Source organism: Elephas maximus, chromosome 16 (genome assembly GCF_024166365.1).
Source record: "Elephas maximus indicus isolate mEleMax1 chromosome 16, mEleMax1 primary haplotype, whole genome shotgun sequence".
NCBI lineage: Eukaryota > Metazoa > Chordata > Mammalia > Proboscidea > Elephantidae > Elephas > Elephas maximus.
Genome location: NC_064834.1, coordinates 48,134,013 through 48,152,533, shown reverse-complemented (window position 1 = coordinate 48,152,533; position 18,521 = coordinate 48,134,013). Strand labels below are relative to the sequence as shown.

Genomic DNA, 18,521 nt, shown 5'->3' with positions numbered 1-18,521 from the left:
CTTGGCATAGATGAGTGAGCATTTCCAGCACTGCATCAGTTTGTTGAAACATTTCAATTGATATTCTGTCGATTCCTGGAGCTTTGTTTTTCGTCAATGCCTTCAGTGCAGCTTGGACTTCTTCCTTCAGTACCACTGGTTCCTGATCAGATGCTATGTGCTGAAATGGTTGAATGTCAACCAATTCTTTTTGGTATAGTGACTCCATGTATTCCTTCCATCTTCTTTTGATCCATCCTGAATTGTTTAATACTTTCCCCATAGACTCCTTCACTATTGCCACTCAAGGCTTGAATTTATTCTTCAGTTCTTTCAGCTTGAGAAATGCCGAACATGTTCTTCCCTTTTGGTTTTCTACCTGTAGCTCTTTTCACATGTCAGTATAATACTTTATCTTCTCGAGCTGCCCTTTGAAATCTTCTCTTCAACTCTTTTACTTCATTATTTCTTCCTTTCACTTTAACTACTGGGCATTCAAGAGCAAGTTTTTGGAGTCTCTTCTGACATCCATTTTGGTCTTTTCTTGCTTTTCTGTCTTTTTAATGACCTCTTGCTTTCTTCATGTGTGATGTCCATGATGTCATTTCACAACTCATGTAGCCTTCAGTCATTACTGTTTAATGTGTCAAATCTATTCTTGAGATGGTCTCTGAATTCAGGAGGAATATACTCAAGCTTGTACTTTGGCTCTTGTGGACTTGTTCTAATTTTCTTCAGTTTCAACTTGAACTTGAATACGAGCAGTTGATAGTCTGTTCGGCACTTGGCCTATGGACTTGTTCTGATTGATGATATTGAGCTTTTCCATCGTCTCTTTCCACAGACGTAGTCAATTTGATTCCTGCATATTCTATCTGGTGAGGTCAAATGGAATGTTGTTCAAAAATATATTTGCAATAAAGAAGTCGTTGGTCATGCAAAACTCTATCAGTCAATCTCTGGCATCGTTTCTATCATCAAGGCCATATTTTCCAACTACCGATTCTTCTTTTTTGTTTCTAACTTTCTCATTCCCATCACCAGTAATTGTCAGTGCATTCTGATTGCACGTTTCATTTTCAAACTGCAAAAGTTGGTAAAAATCTTCAGTTTCTTCATCTTTGGCTTTATTGGTTGGTGCATAAATTTGAATAATAGTCCTATTAACTGGTCTTCGTTGTAGGTATATGGATATTATCCTATCACTGGCAGGGTGTTACTTCAGGATAGATCTTGAAATTTACCAGTTGTAATCATTTAAATATTTCAGTCAATGTAAACAGTACCATCCCTACTTTATAGATTTAGAGACCGAGGCTGGAAGAAGTTACTAACTTGTCTAAAACCATAGAGCTTCTACTAGTGCAGCTAAGGGTTTAACACAGGTCTCTCTGAACTATTTTGTCTCCGTGATTTCCAATTACCAGTAAATTCAGTGAGTTTAGGCAATCGCTGTGGAGTCTTGGGAATTGTAAGCGCAAGAGGCAGACAACAGCACATTGGTCTTGTTCAGTATTTTATCCCCAGTGCCTGGCAGTTACAGGTGACCGATTATAGCAGTGGTTCTAACCTCTTCCTGCTCATTAGAATCACCCTAAGTATCCTGGCCCCGCTGTGATCAATTACATCAGAGTCTCCGGGGGTGAAGCCCAGGCATCAAGAGTTTTGATAAGCTCCCTGGCAGGGGCAGATTAACCAGTAAGCAAGGCACGTATAAGCTTGTAGTAAGCAAGCTACTCATGGGTTTAATCGTGTTTACTTACTAATCTGTAGTGCGCAATTTCACGTGAGTTTCACCACGTTTCATAGGGTGAAACCCATGTAAAATTGTGCACTACAGATTAGTACATATGCACAGATAAGCCCGTGTATACCTTGCTTATTAGGTAACCTGACTGTGCTCCCTGGTGATTCAAGTGTGCAGCCAGGATGAAAAATCCACTGTACTAAAGGCAGTCTGGTTTTCTCCACTGTGCCATGAATCTGCTCTTCTCAAGATCACCAGCAACCATCGTACTGGGAATCAAATGGCATCTCTGACCTCTCCTCAGGATACTTCTTGGCTGCATTTGACACAATTAACCAGTCCCCCTTGCCTGAAGCACAGGGTCAGCAGAAAAGAGAAGGATCCTCAACGAGGTGGATTGACACAGTGGCTGCAATAATGAGCTCAACCATAACAAGGATTGTAAGGATGGTGCAGGACCGGGCAGTGCTTTGTTCTGTTGTGCATAGGGTCGCTATGAGTTGGAGCTGACTCAACGGCACCTAACAACAAAAACAACAACTTGCCTGAAGCAGTTCTTTCCTGTGACTCCACAGTTTCCTGGCTTTTTTCCCCCCTCACTGAACCTTCCTTGCTTGGCTCTGCCTTTTCCACCAAGCCCCTAAATATCCCTAAGCCCCTAATCTTTGTCCTGGCCCTTTGCTTTGCTTACCTGCTTATATACTTCCGTAGCTTTAAAACCATGTACAGGTCAACCACTTCTAAATACCCATCTTCAGCCTCACAGGACCTTTACCTAAAGGCTGGCTTGGCACTACCACTTGGATAGCTCATGTTGTTGTTGTTAGGTGCTGACTCGTAGTGACCCTATATACAACGGAACGAAGCACTGCCTGCTCCTGTGCCATCCTCACAATTGTTATTATGCTTGAGCCCATTGTGCAGCCACTGTGTCAGCCCTTCTCAATGAGGATCTTCCTCTTTTTTGCTGACCCTCTACTTTACCAAGCATAATGTCCTTCTTCAGAGACTGATCCCTCCTGATAACATGTCCGAAGTATGTGAGACGAAGTCTTGCCATCTTGCTTCTAAGGAGCATTCTGACTGTACTTCTTTCAAGACAGATTTGTTTATTCCTCTGGCACGTGCAAGCTACCACACTATGACAAACTGACAAACGTGTGGGGATGAATAGCTCATAGGTGGCTCAATTTTAAGGCAGCCCAAACAGAGTTCTTGATCCCCATGCTTCAAATTTGTTTCTCCACTATTACCTGCCTAAATAAATTGTGTCTCCAACCTGTCTGGTTGTCAAATGAAAAACCCAGGAGTTAGCTTTATATTGCACTTCCTCCCATTTTCACTCCCCTGCATTAATTCACTGCTCTCCATTTCCACTGTCCCCATAACAGGACGGCCACCAGCATTACTCACTAAGACTCTAGCTTCCACTCTTGGCCCTGTAATACATGCTCCACACAGAAACCTACATAAAGTCAATTTTATCAAGCCCCTCTTCCATTTAAACCCGGAAATCTCCCTATTTTCCAGGAATGAAGATCTTGCCATGCCCTGCCCTGCCCACATAATCAGGTCTCTAACTCACTCTGCTCTTAACACCTTCCAGGTTCCTTTCCTGGTTCACGTTGCTGCAGCCACACCAGCCTCCTTCCGGTTCCCTGAACACACCAAGCTTGTTTCAGCCTTGTTCATTTGCTGTTCCCTCTGCCTGGAACTCTCCTCCCTCAACCCTTCACACTCCCCTCTTCTCATCTTTCACATGCAGCCTAAATGTCATCTCTCAGAGATGTTTAGAGTAACTGCCTCTCCAGTTACCCTGACCACTGTCTCCTTACCCAACCCCATTTGTTTCTCAAATGATTTTCGCTTGTTCACTTGATTGTTGTAGGTCTGCCCTCTGGAACATAAATCCATGAGAGTTAAGGCCTCATTTGTCTTCATCACCGATATCCAAAAGTGCCCAGAATAGCCCTTGACATATATTGTTGTTGCTATTACTTGCCATCAAATCGGTTCTGACTCATGGTGTGCCCTTTGACATATACCAAACGAAATCTGTTGCAGTCGAGTCAATTCTAACTCATAGCGACCCTACAGGACAAAGTAGAACTGCCCCAAAGTGTTTCCAAGGAGCAGTTGGTGGATTCGAACTGCTGACTTTTTGGTTAACAGCGGAACTCTTAACCACTACACCACGAGGGTTTCCCCTTGACATATAGTAGGTGTCAAAAAGATTTGTTGTATGAAGGAATGAATGAATTCATTTAAATGAACTAATTACTAGCTTTTCATTCTGTTGTTTGAAAGAAGCAAACTTATAACAGAGAAATCATAGGAAAGAGAAAGCATCCCCTGCCAACTGCTTCTTTCAGCTCTAGGAGGCTTCCCACTCAAAATGTGAGAACAGGAAGGGGGAGTGTCAAAACTCACCACTAGGCAGCTCGATGATTAGCAAGTATGTTTATTGTGGCAGCTACAGCCCTGTCTCAAAAACACAACAGGCTCCAATGTCCATCTTCCAGGCATTCTCTGCATTGATGCTGGTAAGGTGTTGACTGCGTCATCACCAAGGAAGAGGTAAATGACAGATGCCTGTCAGCTGGAGATGGAGCTGCCAGCCACAGCCCTGTGTAAGCCATTGTTTCTAGAGAGTGGTTGGCTGCAGAAGCCTCCAAGCTCTCAGACCAGCTGTGGGTTCATTGCTAAAACTGAGGTGTTCCAAGGAAGGGACCTGAAAAGTAAGAAGGACAGAAAATGAAAGCAAAGAGTGAATGACACATACTACACCGTGACCAGGGAACAGAGAACATCTTTCCTGAGGGATGGCCCAAGGACTTGGCTACTCCCCTGACCATAAATGGCTTGTCAGGGGCTCTCCAACCAGTGAGCTATGTCGGAGCCACTCCTCACCCTGCTGCCCTTGCTCTCCCAGTTGTAAGTTCCTACAAATGTGAGACACACGCCAGTAGCACCAGTGAGAAAGGAGCTTAAACTCACGAAGGGCAGTATTTGGAGAAGGCGTTTGGGAGGCTGTCAGAAATGGTGAGTAAGAGCTAAAGTCTTTTCTCAGCCTAACCCTGATCTCCCTCTGTAAGACAGTTCCCAGGTTTTTAAAGCTCATGTCTCCTAATTCAATGTATCTGTACATCTCCTAACCCAATGTACCAGACCCTCAGTACAATGAGGTCAAAGGACTTGGTTTTTAAGTATTTTTCTATGTGTAAAACACTAATCATTTTTTTAAAATCTAATCTCATCTTTTCCAGTCTCATCTTTTATTTTATTTTGTTTCTAAAACCCCACATACAAGGGTGCAGAGTAACTGTTTCAGCTCCATGCATTTCCTAGTCAAAGCGATGGGACCGATCAATGACTTTATGTTTCTCTTTTGCTCAGTCTGCCTTTTGCTACATTATCAGAAATATGATCTTCATAAATTTCTTTTTCTTTTTGACTTGTGGTACATATTTGCTTATAACTAAATGAAGCAACGTTTTCTAAATTAGAAGTAAAAGCAGAAGAGGTTTCTGTGATTCTTTTATTAAAGGGATTATTAAAAGGAGTTGAATTTAGGGCTTGGAGTTAGGAAGATCTGTGATCTAATCCAACAGCTGGTGACCTTCGGAAACCTATCTCGGACTCAGTTTCCACAGATCTATGGTGTAGGGACAAAAGCACTCACTTCATAGAGATGTTATTAGTACAGTGCCTGATAGACAGTACACACTTAGTAACAGTGAGTTATTATTCCTCATCTCTCCTTCCTTCTCCTCACAAACAGCACGCTCATAGCAAAGTGACACTCAGCCACTGAGATCCTAAGTGCCTACAGAACTGTTATGATGATATTACATAGTGCTTGGACTCGTTTTAGCAGTAAGTGTAACCTGTTGCCTTCAAGTTGATTACAACTCATACCAACCCTATAAGACAGAGTAGAACTTCCCCCATAGGGTTTCCAAGACTGTAATCTTTACAAACGCAGACAGACATTTTTCTCACTCAGAGCAGCTGGTGGGTTTGAACTGCCAACGTTTTGGTTAGCAGCTGAGTGCACAACTGCTGTGCCACTAGGGCTCCTTAGCAACAGTATATTGTGTCAAATTCTGGTACTTTAAATACTGCTAATCCATGCATGCAATTCCATCTGACAAGAATTTGCCAGGCGGTTTCCTGATGCCTCGCTCTGTACTAACAGGCCATGAAGACAATGGTACCAGGTTATCCCTGGAGTATTTCACAGTTTGGAAGAAGCTGCCACAGACACTATCTCTTTTGGGTTTATCTTGTGAGGTGGGCAAGATAGTTCCCCATTTGGGGGATGGGAAAACTGAGCCTGGGAGAGTAGATCTACTGTAAGGAAATAGAGACCAGCGAGACTGAGTGGCTCATCAAAGGCCACACACCTGCTATGTGGCTGAGTCTGGACTCAGATTCAAATAAGGTGACTCCAAAGCTGGGGGTTCCTTACCCCACCTAGCTGCTTCTTTAAAGGGTGCTTCATCAGGTTCTTCTCTACCCAAATCTGCACAATGTTTTCCTCCCCATGAGATCAATGTACTGTGTTTCTACAGAACATGAATATCTTTCTGAAATTAGCCAAAATATTTGTCATCCAAATGTTGATAAATAGTGCATGGAATTGCCTGCTTGTTGCTGCTCCCCTCCTCTTTTGTCCCTCCCAAAGGAAGCTTTGTCTGGGGCCTGCTGACATCAGTACCCAGTGCTCTCTGATGAGATAAGGCTCTGGGCAGCTGTGTTACTCAATGCAGTGACCATCAAGTGTCCCCGCAGCACCTGTGGGCTTGGCTGGGGTTAGCATGAAGGGCAGTGGTTAGGTCCCTTGAGCAAAAAGACCCTGACCTAAGGTATCCCAGATGTCCCACTCACTCTAGCATTGTCCTAAAAAAAAAGAGGTGCATAGTTCTGTGAGCCTGGGGGCTCCACCTAGTCTGTAGAAGCTATAGGAGTTGTGTGGAAGCTTTGTGGGGCAGTGGAAAGAGGCCTGCCACCAGAAGATCTGGGTTCCGGTGACAGCTAACTAGTCATATGAACTTTGGCAACCTGGTCACATTCTCGAGCCTTGGTTTCCTCCTCTATAACGTGAGGGCACCCTGTTGTTGAGAGAGAGAGAGAGAGAAATAAGCAAAATCACCATTATAGCATGCTAGCTGGATAGGGCCATCTTGGTTGAAGCACATAATCTTTGGGATTGGGCATGGGGGTGGGGAACGTGGTGGTGGGTGGAGAATACATCATAGGTTCTTAAAACACTTTTGGTTTACAAAATATTTTCCCATTATTAATCCATCTGAACTCCAGCCTACTAGTGAACTAGCTAAAGTAGACATTTTAGTAATCTTGCATATATTGGGACTATCTCCTCTAGAACCTTGTTTCAAGTTAGGTTTGAATCACAGGGACAGAGCTCATTTGGCCTGTTTTAAGAGATAGAGACCATAGCTGTTCTCATTTATTCGTGAGGCAATTTCTGATGAGCTCCTGGGTCTTTTATAAAATGAAGGTTTTGAGGTAGATGTTCTCTGAGGCACTTCAGGTCTAAAATTTATGATTCTTTTGGGTTTTTAACCCTCCATATTATTTGATATTCCTATTGTTGGATAACATCTAATCTAAAAATTTAGCAAATACATTGCTTCTAGAATGATAAAGCCTGGTCCTGGGGGCCTTTGGGAAGATCAGCAGGTACAGTGCAGGCCAAGCCCTGGGGGTCAGGAAGGCTGGAGCTGATTGGGGGCACACCCAGGGGACTATTAATCAAGGGATGTTGGACACAGGGTGCTGTGAGTCCAGAAAGTAGAAACAAGACCACTTCAGCCCAGGGACACGAGGAACAGAAAGTATCACCAGCTGAGTTAGAACGGATTCCACCCATTGTTCCCATCCAGGCAGGGAAAGGACTTGGTGAAGAACCAGCCCAAACTGGAGTGACAGGGGATGGAGACAGGAGGAGGAAGGAGCCAATGGGAGGCCTTGGGCAGGGCCTGTTACTGATAAACAGCACCTGGACAGGCTAACAATTTGGTGTCTCATTTTGCTCATGACCTTTAAATAGCAATTCCATATTTAGGGAGAGGTAAGACTGGGTGGAAGAAGCCCTGGTGGCACAGTGGTTAAAGCACTCAGCTGGTAACCAAAAGATCAGAGGTTTGAACCCAGCAGTCACTCCTTGGGAGAAAGATATGGAAGTCTGCTTCCATAAAGATTACAGCCTTGGAAACCCTATGGGGCAGTTCTACTCTGTCCTCTAGAGGCACTATGAGTTGGAATCACCTTGATGGCAATGGGAAGACTAGGTGCTGAGTGAGAGAAGGGTTAGTCTGTCCTTGTTGATTCAGTTCATCTTCAGTCCAGAACCTCTGCATCAGGTTCAGCTAAAATGGGAGCCTTGTCTTTACTAGTCTAAGTCCTCTCAGAAGGTGATTTAGTGTTCTTGTTGGAGTGTGCCCCTTAGAGGGTCTTCCTGCTTGGGGCAGGAAGTGTCAAAGTACTTCTAACCTTATACATGCAGTTTTCTCCCTGAAAGGAGTCCTGGAAAAAACACATTTCCCCACTTTGCTGAATTTCAATCTATGTTTTTGTGGATCAGGTAAGAACCCCACTGGCTGGCCCTTTAATCTGTCCCTGCTTGAAGACTTGGGGAGTGGGAAGAGATGCTAAAGAAGGAACTCATTACCTCAGGCTCCTCTGTCCCTTGTCCCAAACCCCAACACTTTTGGTCCAAGATTGGTAATGGAGACTAGGGCTGACTAAGCTTTCAGAATCAATAAATTCTCTAAGTGCCAACCAGTGTCAGTGAAGTTTGAGGGAGGAGGGGTCACAAGCCAGACTGACCATCCCTAGGACCTTTAATGTTTTCTTCTCTCTTCCAGAGTTTTTCCCTCAACTTCACCCTGCCGGCTAACATGGTAAGTATATCAGTCACCCACATACCAGGCAAGTCAGGGAAGGCCAATGCCGAATTTATGCTGGACTTCTAGAACTTCCATTCCGTCAACTTACTGTTGTTACATGTATAATGATAAGTTATACAGCTTTTCAAAATCATTTATCAATAGTTGGGAGTGCTGATTTTTTTTTTAATTATAAAAATTATAAGTACACATTATGGGAAACGAGGAAAATAGTAGGAAAAGCACCTAAATTTCCATCAGCAGAAAATATTTTGGTGTAGCCTATTCCAGTCCTTTTTGACTTTACATAAAGTTTAACTTTTTTTGGTCTTTTACAATTGTGCTTTTATTCCACATATAATTTCCATTATATATATCAGTCTTTATAAATACAACAGAGGATGGTCATAAGATATTGCTCCAAGTGGGTTATTCCTTCAGTCGATTAATTACAATTACAGATAATTTTGTGGTAAACATCATTATACATAAACCCTTATCTGCATTTAAGATTATTTCCTTAGCATATAGTCTAGAAGGGAGATTATTAGGTCAACAAAAAATAAGTATTTTATGGCTCTTGATTATGGCATTTAGTTGCAAGTCAAAATAGAGACTTTTAGTTGTAGGTGGCATACAGTCTCAACCCATACTTGATCTTCATCTTCTGCTGTCCTGTGTGTGGAGATAACACAACACCTAGGGCTGTTTTCTGACCAGTAGTGGAAATCCTGGTGGTGTAGTGGTTAAGAACTATGGCTGTTAACCAAAATGTCAGCAGTTCGAATCCACCAGGCTCTCCTTGGATACTTTATGGGGCAGTTCTACCCTGTCATGTAGAGTCACTATGAGCTGCAATTGACCACAACAGGTTTGGTTTTTTAATGGGTTTAGTGCTACTATGATTGAGCTGGACAGTTTTCTGGTCCAGATATTCAGTGGGTTTGACTCTTTCAAATCTTTCTAATCAGTTAGTTACATGATTATTCAAATAGGATGAACTGAATGGGCCCAGGGCCCGCTCTCTTAACCTCACGCTCTGCCAGTTAATGTAATTTCCATGAGTTAGTTGCTAACAAAGTAGAACTTTGTTCCTTGAGATTTATGATTCAAGGCAAGGCTCTTACCTAAAATACCACATAAATGGATGAAGTCCAATGGTGCTCCTTGAGTGGAGATGTGAGCCAGAAATGTGTAACGTATTCATTCAATGTGAAATTATCACTACCATCACAGATGATTCACAACCTCAGACACCCTCAAAACCATTTGCTTCATTACACATTTGAAAACAAATAAGGCTTCCTTTAAGAGCCTTGCTTCCACCAGTTTTCACATTTTTTTCCCTTTTGAGCTCAGCGTGTGCTGCAAGGGTGGGGACTAGAGGCAGGAGAAAGCCTTTTGGTGTTACAAAATGTGTTATGGCAAACCCAAGGTTGAATAATGAAGACGCTACTTGAATTTCTGAATTCTTTATCCTTGTATTCAAATTTCATTCCAGTTCTCACCTGGGACGCAACAAAGTAAGGTTCTATTTGGCAATTTTTTTTTTTTTAAACAGAAAGCTCAGCAAAGGGGTGAACTTGAGACAGTACAGCTGAACCTTGTACAGACTATCTTTTATAACATGTAGTTATAAATTTCTTTTTTCTTAAGACGTATGTTCTTTTTCTGCAGACTGCCTCCCCAGTTGTTACAGGTGGGAAAGAAGCAGTAAGTACAACAATTAAATTACAGAGCCATGGTTTTGAGTCAATTCCGACTCATAGCAACCCCATGAGGTTTCCAAGGCTGTAAATCTCTACGGAAGCAGACTGCCGCATCTTTCTTCCATGGAACCGCTGACCTTTTGCTTGGCAGTCGATCGCTTTAACCACTGCGCCACCAGAGCTTCCTTATTTACAGCATGGGGATAATAACGCTCTAGCCATGTCATGCATTTGTTCTGAGGATCAGAGAAAATTTGGTATGTTCCTGGCAACAGGACCTGCCTCAACAACTCACCTCAAAAGAGGAGAGTGTGGAGGTTCTTCAAAAAGTTAAACATAGAATTACCATAAAGAAAAAAGCCACACTTATTGCCATCGAGTTGATTCCGACTCATAGTGACCCTACAGGACAGAGTAGGGCTGCTCCATAGGGTTTCCAAGGAGCTGCTGGTGGGTATGAACTGCTGGCCTTTTGACTAGCAGCCAAGCTCTTAACCACTGCACCACCAGGGCTTCATTATTGTTGTTGAAAGGTGCCATTGAGTCAGTTCCAGCTCATGGAGACACTATGTACGACAGAATGAAACACTTCCTGGGCTTCATATGACCCAGCAATTCCACCCGTAGGTATATACCCAAAAGAATTGAAAGCAGGAACTCAAACAGATACATGCACACCAAGGTTCATAGCAGCGTTACGATAGCCAAAGGGTGGAAACAACTCAAGTGTTCATCAACAGACGGATGGATAAACAAAATGGGGTATACCCATACAATGGCATATTATTCAGCCATAAGGATGAATGAAGTTCTGATACATACTAAGGCATAAAAAAAAAATAGATGAGCCATAAAAACATAATGTTCAGTGAAATAAGCCAGACACAAAAGGGTAAATATTGTATGATCTCACTTATATGAAATTTCTAGAACAGTCAAATGCATAGAGACAAAAGGTTGTTAGTGGTTACCAGAGTCTGCGGGGGGGGGACAGTGAAATGTAGAGTTGTTGCCTAAGGGCTTATTGGGTTTGGGATGATAAAAAAACTCAGAAATAGACAGTGGTGGTGGTTGTAAACATTGTGAATATAATTAATGCCACTGAATTGTACATTTTAAAATGGTTAAAATGATATATTTTTTGTTATATGTATTTATCACAATAAAAAGAGGTTTAAAAAATGTTTTTGAGAATGCTCAAAAATACCAATGAATTTCACATAGTTGAGCAGAAGAGCCAGATGCAAAAAAGTACATACTTTACGTATGCACCAACATCAAGTTCAAGAACAGACAAAACTAATATATGGTGATGGAAATCAGGATAGTGGTTGTACTTGGGGTGACTGGAAGGGAGTATGATGGGGCCCCTGGGGTGCTGGCAATGCTCTGTTTCTTGATTTGGGTGCTGGTGACATAGGTGTGTTCATCATATAAAAAGTCACCAAGTCAAAAGGATATAATTTTAAGTTTATACATTTCTCTATATATGTTATTCTTCCATAATATCATCCCCACCAAAGTGAAAAAGACTCTGGCATTAAATGAGAATTGTAGATTTATAGGCATTCTGCAGATTATCTTTGTTACTTCTGGGCAATCTGCAAATCTGAAAATGTTTGTGGCTGCAAGGATGGTTATTTCCACTGAGAGCAAAACAGGAATTTGAAAATTAACTAGTTAATATGTTGTGTAAATAAATCCAAATGATTCTCATCAAAATGGTGTGGGATATTATAAAACCTTTTACTTGATGCTAAACTGACAGGTGAAATGATCTCTTATGTTGCTTTCGGTTATGTATCAGCAAGTAGGCTTAGCAGCTTTTCCCATATTAATTACAAATTTGTGCTTCTTCTCCAAGGAATTGCCTATCATATCCTTTGCCCATTTTTCTGTTGAATTATTGTCATTTTCTAATTGATTTAAACTATGAAATAAGCCATTTGTCACAAACTTTTTTTCACAGTAGTTCATTATGCTTTTGATTTTGTACATGACATTTAGGGTCTATGCAGGTTTTTTGTTTTTATTTTTGATCTATCAAACTTTTCCTTTATTCCCGGAGAACCTGGGCATCCTTTGACTCTATGTTTCTCTCTCTCTCAGGACTGCAAGTCTTCTGTTGGGTTGGCAGCAGGCATTCCATCCCTGGCGGCCACAGCCCTGCTGGTGGCTTTATTATTGACCTTGATTCAAAGAAGAAGAAGAAGCAATGACTCCATCGAGGTAACTGCCAGCTTCTTTGGTTCTGATCGTGTCAGCAGAAATCAGTATTTTGGTGAACTTAGTGTTAAAATCCAGGACCCAAGTCTGTTTCCTGAGGACAAGATGGTGGAAGTTCCTGTGCCTAGGTTTCTATCTTAGACTCAAGATATTACACAATAGGCAGAGATGTCAGTACAACCCACAGGGCACCTGAAGAAATCTGTGGCAACAAGGAAGGTGGCAAAGAGTAGAAGTGGAAAGGGGTGTTTGTTGCCATGGCAAACTCATGTCTATACAGTCTTTTCTAAAATTGAGAAAGAGAAGGGCACAAACTTCACAGAAAGGATTGAGACAATCTTAGGAAAGATAGGGAACAAAAAGGCGCTCAGGTACCTATGGTAGGGTTATGTCCAGAAGTAAGTGACTCTACTTATATCTGCCCTTTTCCACATCTGAACACACATAGGTCACAAGACAAGCTACCTAACCCCCAAATGTCAGCTTGCTATGAGGACTCTACCCAGAGTTCAAAGGCCACACAGAGAAATATCCGTCAAGGTTCTGTGGTTATGACACAAATGTGTCGTGTGGACTCTGTATTCTAATCCTAGTCTTTATTTATGAACATTCATGGTTGTTCTCATACTGTAAGCATTAATGGGAAGACAGAAAACCTAGGATCTAATCCCGGCTCTGCAACTTTATGAGTTACATGGTCCTGGGCAAGTGACTTAACCTTTTCTGATCCTCAGTTAGTTCACCTCCAAAACAGAAGTCATAAAATTGCCGTCTTTATTTTACAAGTAGACAGAGTCGTAAGAAGGAAATGAGATGATGAATGTAAAGATGTTTGACAAGCTACAGACTTTAAAAACACTAAAAAGTATTGTGGTGGTTGGTGGTATTATTTAAGTAAGATATCTCAACTCCTCAGTGTGCTTTAAAATCATCTAGGAGGCTAAAAAAAAAAAAGTGGCAAAACCAATTAAATCAGAATCTCTGGATGATGATAGACCTGTGACATTGGTCTTTTATAAAAGTTTTTAGTATGGAGAATTTTAACATATACAAAAGTAGAGAGGATAGCATAACGAACTCAATTATCAACTCATGGACAAAATTGTTTCATCTCTACTCCCACCCTCTCCTTCACACTTTCAATTTTGGATTATTTTCAGAGTAACTCACATTAGTTTCTTGTTTTTGTTTTTGATGGGGGTGGAGGGGGAGTTATAATCTATTTGTTTGTTCACTTTTAAACTCCCTGATGATTCTAATATGCAACCACATTTAAGAATCACTGATTTTAATTATGGTCGTGGTCAAATGCTGTGACCCTTCATTTCTTCTTTGTTTGGGTACCAATTTAGGAACATGAGAGACCGTGTGAAATTTCAGACATCTTTGACAACCCCAAGATATCTGAGGTAAGAACTCTAAGTTCTAATCTCTAAATACCATTTATACAGTAAACAATGTAAGAGTTCTAAAGCCTTTACATGAAAAGGATTCTCTGAACACATGTGGAAAGAGACTACCAAGTGAAGTTCAAGCACAAAGAAGGTTCTCAGTGGGTTTTTGTTGACTGAACAGGATTGCAAGGTTGATTTAATATTGGAAAACCAATTAATGTAATTTATTTCACTGACGAATTAAAAGAGAAAAATCATGTGACCATGTTAATAGAAGAGTGTTCAAAAAAATTTCAACAGCCATTTGTGATATGAACTCTTAGCAAACCAAAAATACAACAAGAACATCCTTAACTTGAAAGAGGATATCTTAAAAAAAACTGCAGCAAATATCATACCTACGGTAAAACATTGAAAGCATTCTCTTTTAACATCGGAAACAAAACTAGGATACTCGCTCACAACACTTCTATTCGATATTGTACTTAAGGTCCTAGTCAATGCGATTGTTGTTGTCAGGTGCCATCAAGTCGGTTCCGACTCGTAGTGACCCTATGTACAACAGAACAAACCACTGCCCGGTCCTGCACCATCCTCACAATCGTTGTTATGCTTAAGTCATTGTTGCAGCCACTTCGTCAATCCATCTCACTGAAGGTCTTCTTTTTTGCTGATCCTCTACTTTGTTTTGTTTTTAAAGCTCCCTGATGATTCTAATATGCATCCACATTTAAGAACCACTGATTTTAATTATGGTCACGGTCAAGTGCTGTGACCCCATCATTTCTAATGACCCTCTACTTTACCAAGCATGATGTCCTTCCCCAGGGACTGATCCCTCCTGACAACATGTCCAAAGTATGTGGGTCGTAGTCTGACCATCCTTGCCTCTAAGGAGCATTCTGGTTGTATTTCAATGCAATAGGATAATAAATGCAATGGGCTAATAAACAGAAATAGAAAGTATAAGACTGGAAAGGAGGAAAAACTATTATTATATGAAGATGATATGTCTACAAAGAAAAAGCAAGTAATCTACAGATAAATTATTGGAATTAACAAGAGATTTTAACAAGCTTACTGGATGCAAAATCAATGCATAAAAGTAATTTGTATTTCTAAATATCCACAAAAATCAACTAGAAAAATTAGCTCTAAAAAATACCATTTTGCAATGGCAATAAAATATACACAGTGGTGATGAAAAAATCTAACAAAAATATGTAATCTCTTTACGGAGAATAATAGAACTTTAGTAAAAGAGATTAAATAAGACCTAAATAATAGCAATTATATACTATACTCCTGGATAGAAGACTCAACAGCATAAAGATGTCAAGCAATTCCAAATCGTCCTATATAATAAATGTAATTCCAATATAAATTCCAAAGGATATTTTTCATGGAATTTAGAAGGCTAAAACCTATATAGAAGAACAAAGAGGTAAGAAAAGCCAAGGCATAAAAGAAGACAAATAAATAAAAGATTTAAAAAGTAACAATATCAGATGGAATAAATAGAAAACAAATGACAAGATGATATATTTAATCCCCACCATATCAATGATCAGGAGTCCTTTGGTGGTATACATGCTTAAGCACTTAACTACTAGCTAAAAGGTTGGTGGTTCAAATACATCCAGAGGCATGTCAAGAGACAGGTCTGGCAAGCTGCTTCCAAGAGGTCACAGCCTTGAAACCTTGAGCAGTTCTATTCTGCGCACATGGGATCTCCATGAGTCAGAATTGACTCAACAGCAACTAACAACAATAATTACAAATATCAATAATCATATTAAATGTAACTAGCCCAAGTACCTCAGTTAAAAGGCCGAGATTGCCATATTGGATAAAAAAGCTGCCTATAAAAAAACTTATTTTAAATATAAAGACACAAATAGATTAGAAGTAAAAGGATGGAAAAAGAGATACTATGGCAACACTGAACAAAATGAAGCTTTAGTAGCTATATTAATATCAGACAAAGTAGATTTCAGAGCAAAGATCATTACCAAGTAAGAGAATATCCCTTACCAAATGATTAGTAGCTCCGTCTCAGGTAGTCTCCTTGATGCATGCGCATCTTTGGAGTTGTTTCTACGTCCAGGTATCTCTTCTCCAGTGCTTTACCCTGTGAACTTTAGCTCGTTTGGTCCTAACATCTCCATCTCCACAACTCAGCGAATCTGCTGGTTCTGCTTGGGTTCCCCATCCATTCACTGCTGCCTGAAAACTCTCTCAAGGCAGTAAGCTCAGGCAATTGTAGGCCTCTCTTCATTTATTTTTTGTCTCACAAGGATCACTTGCCTTCCTTGCCTGAATTCCAGTGTTTTGAAAACCATAGTTTTATATTTTGTCTGGTTGCTGTTATACCATCTTGGATGGAAGCAAAAGTCTCTGCTATATTTTTTAAAACCAACATTTTTTTTTTTTTCCTCAAGAATCCTCGGCGGTCACCCACACATGATGATGTAATGGGGACAGAAGAAGGCCACATATATGTGAAGACTGTAGCAAGAAGCGAGGGGGCCATGGATGACACTTATCGTCGCCCTCCTGTAGAAATGGAGAGAAGACGGGGCTTGTGGTGGCTTATACCCAGACTGAGCCTAGAATGATGCTGCCCAGTTAAGAAGTGAGCCTGGAGCTGGAAAAGAACTGAAAACCCAGGAATTTGTACTTGGAGTGAGGAGGGTTGCCAAGCTGCTTCTTAACCAATAGAAATTTCATTCACGGATCTGGAAAATTTTTATATTGATTTAGTCTCTTTAGGAGATAGATTTGATAAAGTTCCATCCAACACTTAGATTTTTGGTTAAATAAGCAGTGAAGTACCAGGTGAAGTTGCCAGGCATCCAGAAGTAGCCCTTGGGTCTCATTCCTAACCCCAGCGGGAATTTTCTTTTCTCTGTAACTTTGGGAAAAGGACTTGTTTCTGAGTGTCTTACCTTCTCATCTTATCTCACATCCCTTTTCTCAAAAAAAGCCAGCAGACCTGGCTTCCATGGGAGTATTGGCTGAGGCCTCCCTGATGTGGTGGGATATGTGGAGGGAAGAAGTTCCTATTTTTAAATATCTTAGGATAGAAATCATGTGGGGCCACAGGTACCCTGACCACAGGGACAGCAATATGGCTGGATCATGTCACACAGAGGTGGAAGCTCTCAAGTCAGACCTGCCATTGAGCAGCTTTATGACTCTGGAGAATTAATTTAACCTCCCCAAGCTGTCTCATGTTATTGGAAAGATAAAATAAGAAATAAAAGGATATCATCTGCCACTTAGTAGGCACTCAAAGTGTTAGCTCTTTCTCCCCTCTTCCTTTCCCTTCCTCTTCCCATATTATTTGTCTGATTAAGTCAAACAGCTGATATCTAGCATTTGTTACCCATGGTTATGTGGTCATCAAGAGAACTTTTATGGCAAACTTTCTTCTTGATCTGTGATCCAACTTGTTGATATCTAAAGATAACTCTAGGTGTTGATAGTAGTCTGTGAGACTTCAACTCTAGATGTAATCTTATCCTTCAATATGAACCATGAAAGCCAGGGGCCTCTTGATTACAAGTCCCAAGTTCCAAGTACAGAGGCTTATGGTAATGCATTTAACCTTTGAGACATTGGGAGATTCATATTTCATATTAACATGACATTTTTTCTTTTAAGATGAGGTATTTTGTCTTAATATTTTAAGCAAGACATTTTGATACCTCTGATAAGAGTTTCTGAAAATTTGTAACATTTGTGCCTCGGGCTAGTTGCTAAAGATACAGCTTCTTTTGTTTAAAAGAAGAAGAAATCTTCAGAGTAGACAAGAACCCTTGTGTCCATGCTCAGAACTGCTACATAAGCTAGCTGGGAACTCTACAAGGAGGCTGAGTGGAATAGAAAAGAGGTTCACTAGGGGCAGCATTGGACCCAGTGAACATACTGGGGAAAGAATACCCAGTTTGCCCTATTTCATTTCTATTACTCCGGGATAAACCAATCCTCTGGCTTTCTCCTATCTTAGCAACTTTTCCTAGTTTTCCAATCTCTCTCTTTCTCTTTTTTTTTGGGGGGGGGGGCAGGGTCCGGGGGTTGGCTGTGCCCTCTTTTTGCCCTCAACACTAATTTGTTTTTCTCTTTGACTTTGGGCAAGCTGCCTTCCAAAGTATGTTTCAGATATCCACCAACCACCTGGCCTCAGAGATTCTTCATTCATGACCTACCACTTGTGTCTATGATTAGAGAATATTTAAGGAAGGCAATTCTGCAGTGGGCTCTGTGTGTGTTCACATGTAGGTGCATGTGTGTGTGCATATGTGTGGAGGGTAAAGGGGTAGAGAGAAGGCAAGGGTTGTTCCAAGAGATTATTAGAAATAAGAGCTCTATCCATTCTGTGGGAGTGGAGAGAAAGGCTCGAATCCTTGGACTATCATAGCGAAAAACTAGGTGGCAGGAAGAAAGATCAAGAGTATTCCAAGTGGGTGAACACAGGAAGCCAAAGGGGTACACCAGATAGCAAAATGTTTGCCGTCAGAAGAAAGCCTGTGGACACCGTCGGGGGCTC

At 41.0% G+C, this 18,521-nt stretch overlaps 1 protein-coding gene across 1 annotated transcript; it reads left to right on the top strand.

The window, feature by feature from the left end:
• The first annotated feature begins 4,533 nt into the window (after positions 1-4,533).
• Positions 4,534-17,001, top strand: OPALIN (oligodendrocytic myelin paranodal and inner loop protein). Its single transcript, XM_049855483.1, has 6 exons — positions 4,534-4,768; positions 8,620-8,655; positions 10,318-10,353; positions 12,459-12,578; positions 13,928-13,984; positions 16,411-17,001. The coding sequence occupies exons 1-6, from the start codon at positions 4,766-4,768 to the stop codon at positions 16,585-16,587; spliced, it is 429 nt and encodes a 142-aa protein (XP_049711440.1). The 5' UTR covers positions 4,534-4,765; the 3' UTR covers positions 16,588-17,001.
• Positions 17,002-18,521: the final 1,520 nt, after the last annotated feature.